This window comes from Plectropomus leopardus, chromosome 20 (assembly GCF_026936395.1).
Source record: "Plectropomus leopardus strain MGB_pleo_1.0 chromosome 20, ASM2693639v1, whole genome shotgun sequence".
Taxonomy (NCBI): domain Eukaryota; kingdom Metazoa; phylum Chordata; class Actinopteri; order Perciformes; family Serranidae; genus Plectropomus; species Plectropomus leopardus.
Window position 1 is genome coordinate 26051838 of NC_142195.1, and position 14239 is coordinate 26066076.

General features: G+C 35.1%; 1 protein-coding gene across 3 annotated transcripts in view; it reads right to left on the minus strand.

The window, feature by feature from the left end:
• Positions 1 to 2009: 2009 nt before the first annotated feature.
• Positions 2010 to 14239, minus strand: part of LOC121960152 (uncharacterized) — an 88228-nt gene continuing 75998 nt past the window's right edge. For all 3 annotated transcript variants that reach the window (XM_088070589.1, XM_088070587.1, XM_088070588.1), the window contains 2 exons: positions 3107 to 3270; positions 2010 to 3009 (listed from right to left, as the gene is read on the minus strand). In XM_088070589.1, coding sequence (XP_087926715.1) covers positions 2889 to 3009; positions 3107 to 3270 — 285 coding nt within the window. In that variant the 3' untranslated portion in view covers positions 2010 to 2888. The remainder of the gene's footprint in view (positions 3010 to 3106; positions 3271 to 14239) is intronic.

The window sequence follows — 14239 nt, forward strand, 5'->3', positions numbered from 1 at the left end:
TGTTTTTGGGACATGTCCAATTTTGAGATTTTTGCCATACTATAGCCTTGCTTGTTTGGTCATTTGTTCGACATTCTAGATTATGTTGTTTTTGGCAATATTTGCACGTTTAAATGCTATGGCGTGTTTCAGCACGCTATTTTATGCTGCTTTTAGGTGTTTTTGTCTGTTTTTGGGACATGTCCAATTTTGACATTTTTGCCATACTATAGCCTTGCTTTTTTGGTCATTTTTGCGACATTCTAGATTATGTTGTTTTTGACAATATTTGCACGTTTAAATGCTATGGCGTGTTTCAGCACGCTATTTTATGCTGCTTTGAGGTGTTTTAGGCTGTTTTTGGGACATGTCCAATTTTGACAGTTTTGCCATACTATAGCCTTGCTTCTTTGGTCATTTTTTCGACATTCTAGATTATGTTGTTTTTGACAATATATGCACGTTTTAATGCTATGGCGTGTTCAGCACGCTATTTTACGTTGTTTTGAGTTGTTTTTAAGTGTTTTTGGGACATGTCCAATTTTGACAGTTTTGCCATACTATAGCCTTGCTTTTTTCGTCATTTTTTCGACATTCTAGATTATGTTGTTTTAGTCCATATTTGCACATTTTAATGCTATGGCGTGTCTCAGCACGCTATTTTATTCTGCTTTGAGGTGTTTTAAGCTGTTTTTGGGACATGTCCAATTTTGACAGTTTTGCCATACTATAGCCTTGCTTCTTTGGTCATTTTTTTCAACATTCTAGATTATGTTGTTTTAGTCCATATTTGCACGTTTAAATGCTATGGCATGTTTCAGTATGCTATTTTATGTTGTTTTGAGTTGTTTTTGACTGTTTTTGGGACATGTCCAATTTTGACATTTTTGCCATACTATAGCCTTGCTTTTTTTGTCATTTTTTCGACATTCTAGGTTATGTTGTTTTAGTCCATATTTGCACGTATAAATGCTATGGCATGTTTCAGTATGCTATTTTATGTTGTTTTGAGTTGTTTTTGACTGTTTTTGGGACATGTCCAATTTTGAGATTTTTGCCATACTATAGCCTTGCTTGTTTGGTCATTTGTTCGACATTCTAGATTATGTTGTTTTTGGCAATATTTGCACGTTTAAATGCTATGGCGTGTTTCAGCACGCTATTTTATGCTGCTTTTAGGTGTTTTTGTCTGTTTTTGGGACATGTCCAATTTTGACATTTTTGCCATACTATAGCCTTGCTTTTTTCGTCATTTTTTCGACATTCTAGATTATGTTGTTTTAGTCCATATTTGCACATTTTAATGCTATGGCGTGTCTCAGCACGCTATTTTATGCTGCTTTGAGGTGTTTTAAGCTGTTTTTGGGACATGTCCAATTTTGACAGTTTTGCCATACTATAGCCTTGCTTTTTTCGTCATTTTTTTGACATTCTAGATTATGTTGTTTTAGTACATATTTGCACGTTTAAATGCTATGGCGTGTTTCAGTATGCTATTTTATGTTGTTTTGAGTTGTTTTTGTCTGTTTTTGGGACATGTCCAATTTTGACAGTTTTGCCATACTATAGCCTTGCTTCTTTGGTCATTTTTTCGACATTCTAGATTATGTTGTTTTTGGCAAAAAATGATATATCGCTCAACTTTATGAGCCTTAATTTGTCTGAAATATCACAATTAGTGTCTTAACTGTATGAATATACAGCAAAATTATATTTTATTGCATAAATAAAAGAAAATATTGGCTAATATCTGTCGGCTCTGCTGACATAAGGGTCATATGGTGTTGAAACAGAAACTTCAGTATCGGCAGTGACATCTGTCTCAATCAAGAAATATCGGCCTGATTCATATATCAGTCGAGTTTTCGTCAGACCCATCTGCCGAAACTGGTTTTACCTGTTTCTGGACAACTTCACCTGATTTATCAGCCAAAACGATACATCGCTCAACTTTATGTGCCATTTTAGCTTTTTTTTAATGTCAAACATGAAAAAAAATGTAAAAAAAAAATATCAGTCAACACCCAAAATTCACAGTGGAAAAGATTTTATTTGCAAGTTGTAAGAAAGAGACAACATGAAAAATAAATACCTGAGAATAGCAGAACCAGTAGAATTTGAAGTGTTGTTACAAAAATAAGTCAAGAAATCTATTTATTTGTACATATCTTCAGACACCGCCGTTGTGAGAATAATAACCTAAAGACAAAAAAACTATAGCCAGCAAACATTCCCAACAGCTGAAATCTGAACATTTTTTGAGTCATGTTCCTGTTTTCAAAAAAGCAAAAAAAACAAACAAATGTAAACATGATGGATAAGCTTCACACAAATGGTCAATCTGATATTTCTTCTCCTTTTTTGTTGGCCTCTTCCACGTTTACTTTACTTTTACTCGGCTGTATTTTGAGTAAATATTTCTTAAAATCTGTCTTGTTAATTTGGATAAAACAATTATCTCATGAACAGATACAATTACATCATGTGCAGCAAAAACCCCAAATACCTTAAAGTAAAATTTAAAATCATACATATCCGCAAACATTATTGGGTGCCCAGCAAGCAATTGCAAATAAAAACTATCTTCTTATCATAAAAACAAACACAAAAAATGTTCAATATAAATAATCTCTTTTTTTGACACAGTTAAGTTTTCCCTTTATCCATCTCTCTGCACCAAGCAAACATTCTTTTTAATATTCTATGTGATAGAAAAACAGAAAATAGGTCAAAAGAGTCATTTGATGTCATCACTGAAAGGCATATCGATGTCACACTAAAAGTGAGCTTCTCTCTGCACTGCTAATCAATGTAATGTATTAAAAGGTGTTTTTTGCAGGTATAGAAAATGTCACCGTAGTGTAAAGATGCAGCCTGTTGTGTTTTGTAATGAGAGAATGTGTGAGTGTTCAGACTTTTGTGACATTGTTTGTTTGTGGCTCCACCAGCTGATCATCATCTTCATCCTCAACACTCAGGTCCAACCTCAGGTTATCCAGGGTCTGACGGATTGTCAGAGTTTCCTTACGCCTGTAAGTAAGACATTGTGGTTTACACTGTGCCATGGCCACAAACGCCACACACATTTCACAATTAATTACAAATATCCCTTTTCACTCATGCTTACTTTGTCTGAAGGTGTTGGTCGAGAAGCTGCCTCTGAAGCCGTCCATTCGTCTCCCTCTCCTCGGCCAGCTCTCTCTGAGTGTGGCGGTATTGTGCCTCTCTCCTACTCGTCTCTTCCTCTGCCTCGTTCAGCTGACGCTTCAGAGAGCGCATCCTCTGGGTCATCTAGGGGACCAAACACAGAGCCCTGGTACTTACTCGGCGTACATGGTAAGCAATTGAGAGATTTCTTACACCTTTATAATTTTTTGAATGACATACTTTTCTTGTCTCGACGAGCTAAGAAGTGTTTTATTTAGCCATTTATTGGTCATGTCAAAATTTGACATTTTTCGACATACTATGCCCTGTTGTTTTGAGTCATTTTTTTGACAAGCTGTATTACGATGTTTTTGGCATTTCTTTTGACGTAGTATGCTACGTCCAATTTTGACAGTTTTGCCATACTATAGCCTTGCTTTTTTGGTCATTTTTTCGACATTCTAGATTATGTTGTTTTAGTCCATATTTGCACGTTTAAATGCTATGGCGTGTTTCAGCACGCTATTTTATGTTGTTTTGAGTTGTTTTTCAGTGTTTTTGGGACATGTCCAATTTTGACAGTTTTGCCATACTATAGCCTTGCTTTTTTGGTCATTTTTTCGACATTCTAGATTATGTTGTTTTTGACAATATATGCACGTTTTAATGCTATGGCGTGTTTCAGCATGCTATTTTATGTTGTTTTGAGTTGTTTTTAAGTGTTTTTGGGACATGTCCAATTTTGACAGTTTTGCCATACTATAGCCTTGCTTTTTTTCGTCATTTTTTCGACATTCTAGATTATGTTGTTTTAGTCCATATTTGCACATTTTAATGCTATGGCGTGTCTCAGCACGCTATTTTATGCTGCTTTGAGGTGTTTTAAGCTGTTTTTGGGACATGTCCAATTTTGACAGTTTTGCCATACTATAGCCTTGCTTCTTTGGTCATTTTTTTCGACATTCTAGATTATGTTGTTCTAGTCCGTATTTGCACGTTTAAATGCTATGGCGTGTTTCAGTATGCTATTTTATGCTGCTTTGAGGTGATTTAGGCAGTTTTTGGGACATGTCCAATTTTGACAGTTTTGCCATACTATAGCCTTGCTTTTTTGGTCATTTTTTCGACATTCTAGATTATGTTGTTCTAGTCCGTATTTCCACGTTTAAATGCTATGGCGTGTTTCAGCACGCTATTTTATGTTGTTTTGAGTTGTTTTTCAGTGTTTTTGGGACATGTCCAATTTTGACAGTTTTGCCATACTATAGCCTTGCTTCTTTGGTCATTTTTTCGACATTCTAGATTATGTTGTTTTTGGCAATATTTGCACGTTTAAATGCTATGGCGTGTTTCAGCACGCTATTTTATGCTGCTTTGAGGTGATTTAGGCTGTTTTTGGGACATGTCCAATTTTGACATTTTTGCCATACTATAGCCTTGCTTCTTTGGTCATTTTTTCGACATTCTAGATTATGTTGTTTTTGACAATATATGCACGTTTAAATGCTATGGCGTGTTTCAGCACGCTATTTTATGCTGCTTTGAGGTGATTTAGGCTGTTTTTGGGACATGTCCAATTTTGACATTTTTGCCATACTATAGCCTTGCTTCTTTGGTCATTTTTTCGACATTCTAGATTATGTTGTTTTAGTCCATATTTGCACGTATAAATGCTATGGCGTGTTTCAGCATGCTATTTTATGCTGCTTTGAGGTGTTTTAAGCTGTTTTAGGGACATGTCCAATTTTGACAGTTTTGTCATACTATAGCCTTGCTTTTTTTTCTTTGGTCATTTTTTCGACATTCTAGATTATGTTGTTTTAGTCCATATTTGCACAATTTAATGCTATGGCGTGTCTCAGCACGCTATTTCATGCTGCTTTGAGGTGTTTTAAGCTGTTTTTGGGACATGTCCAATTTTGACAGTTTTGCCATACTATAGCCTTGCTTTTTTGGTCATTTTTTCGACATTCTAGATTATGTTGTTTCAGTCCATATTTGCACATTTAAATGCTATGGCGTGTTTCAGCACGCTATTTTATGTTGTTTTGAGTTGTTTTTCAGTGTTTTTGGGACATGTCCAATTTTGACAGTTTTGCCATACTATAGCCTTGCTTTTTGGTCATTTTTCACATTCTAGATTATGTTGTTCTAGTCCGTGTTGCGTTTAAATGCTATGGCGTGTTTCAGTATGCTATTTTATGCTGCTTTGAGGTGATTTAGGCTGTTTTTGTGACATGTCCAATTTTGACATTTTTGCCATACTATAGCCTTGCTTCTTTGGTCATTTTTTCGACATTCTAGATTATGTTGTTTTTGACAATATATGCACGTTTAAATGCTATGGCGTGTTTCAGCACGCTATTTTATGCTGCTTTGAGGTGTTTTAGGCTGTTTTTGGGACATGTCCAATTTTGACAGTTTTGCCATACTATAGCCTTGCTTCTTTGGTCATTTTTTTCGACATTCTAGATTATGTTGTTTTAGTCCATATTTGCACGTATAAATGCTATGGCGTGTTTCAGCACACTATTTTATGCTGCTTTGAGGTGTTTTAAGCTGTTTTTGGGACATGTCCAATTTCGACAGTTTTGCCATAGTATAGCCTTGCTTTTTTCGTCATTTTTTCGACATTCTAGATTATGTTGTTTTAGTCCATATTTGCACATTTTAATGCTATGGCGTGTCTCAGCACGCTATTTCATGCTGCTTTGAGGTGTTTTAAGCTGTTTTTGAGACATGTCCAATTTTGACATTTTTGCCATACTATAGCCTTGCTTCTTTGGTCATTTTTTCGACATTCTAGATTATGTTGTTTTCGTCCATATTTGCACGTTTAAATGCTATGGCGTGTTTCAGCACGCTATTTTATGTTGTTTTGAGTTGTTTATGACTGTTTTTGGGACATGTCCAATTTTGACATTTTTGCCATACTATAGCCTTGCTTCTTTGGTCATTTTTTTGACATTCTAGGTTATGTTGTTTTTGACAATATTTGCACGTTTAAATGCTATGGCGTGTCTCAGCACGCTATTTTATGTTGTTTTGAGGTGTTTTTAACTGCTTTTGGGACATGTCCAATTTTGACAGTTTTGTCATACTATAGCCTTGCTTTTTTTTCTTTGGTCATTTTTTCGACATTCTAGATTATGTTGTTTTAGTCCATATTTGCACAATTTAATGCTATGGCGTGTCTCAGCACGCTATTTCATGCTGCTTTGAGGTGTTTTAAGCTGTTTTTGGGACATGTCCAATTTTGACATTTTTGCCATACTATAGCCTTGCTTCTTTGGTCATTTTTTCGACATTCTAGATTATGTTGTTTTAGTCCATATTTGCACGTTTAAATGCTATGGCGTGTTTCAGCACGCTATTTTATGTTGTTTTGAGTTGTTTTTCAGTGTTTTTGGGACATGTCCAATTTTGACAGTTTTGCCATACTATAGCCTTGCTTTTTTCGTCATTTTTTCGACATTCTAGATTATGTTGTTTTAGTCCATATTTGCACGTTTAAATGCTATGGCGTGTTTCAGCACGCTATTTTATGTTGTTTTGAGTTGTTTTTCAGTGTTTTTGGGACATGTCCAATTTTGACATTTTTGCCATACTATAGCCTTGCTTCTTTGGTCATTTTTTTGACATTCTAGGTTATGTTGTTTTTGACAATATTTGCATGTTTAAATGCTATGGCGTGTCTCAGCATGCTATTTTATGTTGTTTTGAGGTGTTTTTAACTGCTTTTGGGACATGTCCAATTTTGACAGTTTTGCCATACTATAGCCTTGCTTTTTTTTCTTTGGTCATTTTTTCGACATTCTAGATTATGTTGTTTTAGTCCATATTTGCACATTTTAATGCTATGGCGTGTCTCAGCACGCTATTTCATGCTGCTTTGAGGTGTTTTAAGCTGTTTTTGGGACATGTCCAATTTTGACATTTTTGCCATACTATAGCCTTGCTTTTTTTTCTTTGGTCATTTTTTCGACATTCTAGATTATGTTGTTTTAGTCCATATTTGCACGTTTAAATGCTATGGCGTGTTTCAGCACGCTATTTTAGGTTGTTTTGAGTTGTTTTTCAGTGTTTTTGGGACATGTCCAATTTTGACAGTTTTGCCATACTATAGCCTTGCTTTTTTGGTCATTTTTTCGACATTCTAGATTATGTTGTTTTAGTCCATATTTGCACATTTAAATGCTATGGCGTGTCTCAGCACGCTATTTTATGTTGTTTTGAGGTGTTTTTCAGTGTTTTTGGGACATGTCCAATTTTGACAGTTTTGCCATACTATAGCCTTGCTTCTTTGGTCATTTTTTCGACATTCTAGATTATGTTGTTTTTGACAATATATGCACGTTTAAATGCTATGGCGTGTTTCAGCACGCTATTTTATGCTGCTTTGAGGTGTTTTCGGCTGTTTTTGGGACATGTCCAATTTTGACAGTTTTGCCATACTATAGCCTTGCTTCTTTGGTCATTTTTTCGACATTCTAGATTATGTTGTTTTAGTCCATATTTGCACGTATAAATGCTATGGCGTGTTTCAGCACGCTATTTTATGCTGCTTTGAGGTGTTTTAAGCTGTTTTTGGGACATGTCCAATTTCGACAGTTTTGCCATAGTATAGCCTTGCTTTTTTCGTCATTTTTTCGACATTCTAGATTATGTTGTTTTAGTCCATATTTGCACATTTTAATGCTATGGCGTGTCTCAGCACGCTATTTCATGCTGCTTTGAGGTGTTTTAAGCTGTTTTTGGGACATGTCCAATTTTGACATTTTTGCCATACTATAGCCTTGCTTCTTTGGTCATTTTTTCGACATTCTAGATTATGTTGTTTTAGTCCATATTTGCACGTTTAAATGCTATGGCGTGTTTCAGCACGCTATTTTATGTTGTTTTGAGTTGTTTATGACTGTTTTTGGGACATGTCCAATTTTGACATTTTTGCCATACTATAGCCTTGCTTTTTTGGTCATTTTTACGACATTCTAGATTATGTTGTTCTAGTCCGTATTTGCACGTTTAAATGCTATGGCGTGTTTCAGTATGCTATTTTATGTTGTTTTGAGTTGTTTTTGACTGTTTTTGGGACATGTCCAATTTTGACATTTTTGCCATACTATAGCCTTGCTTCTTTGGTCATTTTTTTTGACATTCTAGGTTATGTTGTTTTTGACAATATTTGCACGTTTAAATGCTATGGCGTGTCTCAGCACGCTATTTTATGTTGTTTTGAGGTGTTTTTAACTGCTTTTGGGACATGTCCAATTTTGACAGTTTTGTCATACTATAGCCTTGCTTTTTTTTCTTTGGTCATTTTTTCGACATTCTAGATTATGTTGTTTTAGTCCATATTTGCACAATTTAATGCTATGGCGTGTTTCAGTATGCTATTTTATGCTGCTTTGAGGTGATTTAGGCAGTTTTTGGGACATGTCCAATTTTGACAGTTTTGCCATACTATAGCCTTGCTTTTTTGGTCATTTTTTCGACATTCTAGATTATGTTGTTCTAGTCCGTATTTGCACGTTTAAATGCTATGGCGTGTTTCAGCACGCTATTTTATGTTGTTTTGAGTTGTTTTTCAGTGTTTTTGGGACATGTCCAATTTTGACATTTTTGCCATACTATAGCCTTGCTTCTTTGGTCATTTTTTCGACATTCTAGATTATGTTGTTTTTGACAATATATGCACGTTTAAATGCTATGGCGTGTTTCAGCACGCTATTTTATGCTGCTTTGAGGTGTTTTAGGCTGTTTTTGGGACATGTCCAATTTTGACAGTTTTGCCATACTATAGCCTTGCTTTTTTGGTCATTTTTTCGACATTCTAGATTATGTTGTTTTAGTCCATATTTGCACGTATAAATGCTATGGCGTGTTTCAGCACGCTATTTTATGCTGCTTTGAGGTGTTTTAAGCTGTTTTAGGGACATGTCCAATTTTGACAGTTTTGTCATACTATAGCCTTGCTTTTTTTTCTTTGGTCATTTTTTCGACATTCTAGATTATGTTGTTTTAGTCCATATTTGCACAATTTAATGCTATGGCGTGTCTCAGCACGCTATTTCATGCTGCTTTGAGGTGTTTTAAGCTGTTTTTGGGACATGTCCAATTTTGACAGTTTTGCCATACTATAGCCTTGCTTTTTTGGTCATTTTTTCGACATTCTAGATTATGTTGTTTCAGTCCATATTTGCACATTTAAATGCTATGGCGTGTTTCAGCACGCTATTTTATGTTGTTTTGAGTTGTTTTTCAGTGTTTTTGGGACATGTCCAATTTTGACAGTTTTGCCATACTATAGCCTTGCTTTTTTGGTCATTTTTTCGACATTCTAGATTATGTTGTTCTAGTCCGTATTTGCACGTTTAAATGCTATGGCGTGTTTCAGTATGCTATTTTATGCTGCTTTGAGGTGATTTAGGCTGTTTTTGTGACATGTCCAATTTTGACATTTTTGCCATACTATAGCCTTGCTTCTTTGGTCATTTTTTCGACATTCTAGATTATGTTGTTTTTGACAATATATGCACGTTTAAATGCTATGGCGTGTTTCAGCACGCTATTTTATGCTGCTTTGAGGTGATTTAGGCTGTTTTTGGGACATGTCCAATTTTGACAGTTTTGCCATACTATAGCCTTGCTTCTTTGGTCATTTTTTCGACATTGTAGATTATGTTGTTTTAGTCCATATTTGCACGTTTAAATGCTATGGCGTGTTTCAGCACACTATTTTATGCTGCTTTGAGGTGTTTTAAGCTGTTTTTGGGACATGTCCAATTTCGACAGTTTTGCCATAGTATAGCCTTGCTTTTTTCGTCATTTTTTCGACATTCTAGATTATGTTGTTTTAGTCCATATTTGCACATTTTAATGCTATGGCGTGTCTCAGCACGCTATTTCATGCTGCTTTGAGGTGTTTTAAGCTGTTTTTGGGACATGTCCAATTTTGACATTTTTGCCATACTATAGCCTTGCTTCTTTGGTCATTTTTTCGACATTCTAGATTATGTTGTTTTCGTCCATATTTGCACGTTTAAATGCTATGGCGTGTTTCAGCACGCTATTTTATGTTGTTTTGAGTTGTTTATGACTGTTTTTGGGACATGTCCAATTTTGACATTTTTGCCATACTATAGCCTTGCTTCTTTGGTCATTTTTTTTGACATTCTAGGTTATGTTGTTTTTGACAATATTTGCACGTTTAAATGCTATGGCGTGTCTCAGCACGCTATTTTATGTTGTTTTGAGGTGTTTTTAACTGCTTTTGGGACATGTCCAATTTTGACAGTTTTGTCATACTATAGCCTTGCTTTTTTTTCTTCGGTCATTTTTTCGACATTCTAGATTATGTTGTTTTAGTCCATATTTGCACAATTTAATGCTATGGCGTGTCTCAGCACGCTATTTCATGCTGCTTTGAGGTGTTTTAAGCTGTTTTTGGGACATGTCCAATTTTGACATTTTTGCCATACTATAGCCTTGCTTCTTTGGTCATTTTTTTGACATTCTAGGTTATGTTGTTTTTGACAATATTTGCACGTTTAAATGCTATGGCGTGTCTCAGCATGCTATTTTATGTTGTTTTGAGGTGTTTTTAACTGCTTTTGGGACATGTCCAATTTTGACAGTTTTGCCATACTATAGCCTTGCTTTTTTTTCTTTGGTCATTTTTTCGACATTCTAGATTATGTTGTTTTAGTCCATATTTGCACATTTTAATGCTATGGCGTGTCTCAGCACGCTAATTCATGCTGCTTTGAGGTGTTTTAAGCTGTTTTTGGGACATGTCCAATTTTGACAGTTTTGCCATACTATAGCCTTGCTTTTTTTTCTTTGGTCATTTTTTCGACATTCTAGATTATGTTGTTTTAGTCCATATTTGCACGTTTAAATGCTATGGCGTGTTTCAGCACGCTATTTTAGGTTGTTTTGAGTTGTTTTTCAGTGTTTTTGGGACATGTCCAATTTTGACAGTTTTGCCATACTATAGCCTTGCTTTTTTGGTCATTTTTTCGACATTCTAGATTATGTTGTTTTAGTCCATATTTGCACATTTAAATGCTATGGCGTGTTTCAGCACGCTATTTTATGTTGTTTTGAGGTGTTTTTCAGTGTTTTTGGGACATGTCCAATTTTGACAGTTTTGCCATACTATAGCCTTGCTTCTTTGGTCATTTTTTCGACATTCTAGATTATGTTGTTTTTGACAATATATGCACGTTTAAATGCTATGGCGTGTTTCAGCACGCTATTTTATGCTGCTTTGAGGTGTTTTCGGCTGTTTTTGGGACATGTCCAATTTTGACAGTTTTGCCATACTATAGCCTTGCTTCTTTGGTCATTTTTTTCGACATTCTAGATTATGTTGTTTTAGTCCATATTTGCACGTATAAATGCTATGGCGTGTTTCAGCACGCTATTTTATGCTGCTTTGAGGTGTTTTAAGCTGTTTTTGGGACATGTCCAATTTCGACAGTTTTGCCATAGTATAGCCTTGCTTTTTTCGTCATTTTTTCGACATTCTAGATTATGTTGTTTTAGTCCATATTTGCACATTTTAATGCTATGGCGTGTCTCAGCACGCTATTTCATGCTGCTTTGAGGTGTTTTAAGCTGTTTTTGGGACATGTCCAATTTTGACATTTTTGCCATACTATAGCCTTGCTTCTTTGGTCATTTTTTCGACATTCTAGATTATGTTGTTTTAGTCCATATTTGCACGTTTAAATGCTATGGCGTGTTTCAGCACGCTATTTTATGTTGTTTTGAGTTGTTTTTAACTGTTTTTGGGAAATGTCCAATTTTGACATATTTGCCATACTATAGCCTTGCTTTTTGGTCATTTTTACGACATTCTAGATTATGTTGTTCTAGTCCGTATTTGCACGTTTAAATGCTATGGCGTGTTTCAGTATGCTATTTTATGTTGTTTTGAGTTGTTTTTGACTGTTTTTGGGACATGTCCAATTTTGACATTTTTGCCATACTATAGCCTTGCTTCTTTGGTCATTTTTTTTGACATTCTAGGTTATGTTGTTTTAGTCCATATTTGCACAATTTAATGCTATGGCGTGTCTCAGCACGCTATTTCATGCTGCTTTGAGGTGTTTTAAGCTGTTTTTGGGACATGTCCAATTTTGACATTTTTGCCATACTATAGCCTTGCTTCTTTGGTCATTTTTTCGACATTCTAGATTATGTTGTTTTAGTCCATATTTGCACGTTTAAATGCTATGGCGTGTTTCAGCACGCTATTTTATGTTGTTTTGAGTTGTTTTTCAGTGTTTTTGGGACATGTCCAATTTTGACAGTTTTGCCATACTATAGCCTTGCTTCTTTGGTCATTTTTTTCGACATTCTATATTATGTTGTTTTAGTCCGTATTTTGCACGTTTAAATGCTATGGCGTGTTTCAGCACGCTATTTTATGTTGTTTTGAGTTGTTTTTCAGTGTTTTTGGGACATGTCCAATTTTGACATTTTTGCCATACTATAGCCTTGCTTCTTTGGTCATTTTTTTGACATTCTAGGTTATGTTGTTTTTGACAATATTTGCACGTTTAAATGCTATGGCGTGTCTCAGCACGCTAATTCATGCTGCTTTGAGGTGTTTTAAGCTGTTTTTGGGACATGTCCAATTTTGACAGTTTTGCCATACTATAGCCTTGCTTTTTTTTCTTTGGTCATTTTTTCGACATTCTAGATTATGTTGTTTTAGTCCATATTTGCACGTTTAAATGCTATGGCGTGTTTCAGCACGCTATTTTAGGTTGTTTTGAGTTGTTTTTCAGTGTTTTTGGGACATGTCCAATTTTGACAGTTTTGCCATACTATAGCCTTGCTTTTTTGGTCATTTTTTCGACATTCTAGATTATGTTGTTTTAGTCCATATTTGCACATTTAAATGCTATGGCGTGTCTCAGCACGCTATTTTATGTTGTTTTGAGGTGTTTTTCAGTGTTTTTGGGACATGTCCAATTTTGACAGTTTTGCCATACTATAGCCTTGCTTCTTTGGTCATTTTTTGACATTCTAGATTATGTTGTTTTTGGCAATATTTGCACGCTTAAATGCTATGGCGTGTTTCAGCACGCTATTTTATGCTGCTTTGAGGTGATTTAGGCTGTTTTTGGGACATGTCCAATTTTGACATTTTTGCCATACTATAGCCTTGCTTCTTTGGTCATTTTTTCGACATTCTAGATTATGTTGTTTTTGACAATATATGCACGTTTAAATGCTATGGCGTGTTTCAGCACGCTATTTTATGCTGCTTTGAGGTGATTTAGGCTGTTTTTGGGACATGTCCAATTTTGACATTTTTGCCATACTATAGCCTTGCTTCTTTGGTCATTTTTTCGACATTCTAGATTATGTTGTTTTAGTCCATATTTGCACGTTTAAATGCTATGGCGTGTTTCAGCACGCTATTTTATGTTGTTTTGAGTTGTTTATGACTGTTTTTGGGACATGTCCAATTTTGACATTTTTGCCATACTATAGCCTTGCTTCTTTGGTCATTTTTTTTGACATTCTAGGTTATGTTGTTTTTGACAATATATGCACGTTTAAATGCTATGGCGTGTTTCAGCACGCTATTTTATGTTGTTTTGAGTTGTTTTTAAGTGTTTTTGGGACATGTCCAATTTTGACAGTTTTGCCATACTATAGCCTTGCTTTTTTTGGTCATTTTTTTCGACATTCTATATTATGTTGTTTTAGTCCATATTTTATGGCGTGTTTCAGCACGCTATTTTATGCTGCTTTGAGGTGTTTTTAACTGCTTTTGGGACATGTCCAATTTTGACAGTTTTGCCATACTATAGCCTTGCTTTTCTGGTCATTTTTTCGACATTCTATATTATGTTGTTTTTGACAATATTTGCATGTTTAAATGCTATGGGGTGTTTCAGCATGCTATTTTATGTTGTTTTGAGTTGTTTTTAAGTGTTTTTGGGACATGTCCAATTTTGACAGTTTTGCCATACTATAGCCTTGCTTTTTTCGCCATTTTTCCGACATTCTGAATTGTATTTGTTCTAGTCCGTGTTGCGTTTAAATGCTATGGTGTTTCAGTATGCTATTTTATGTTATTTTGAGTTGT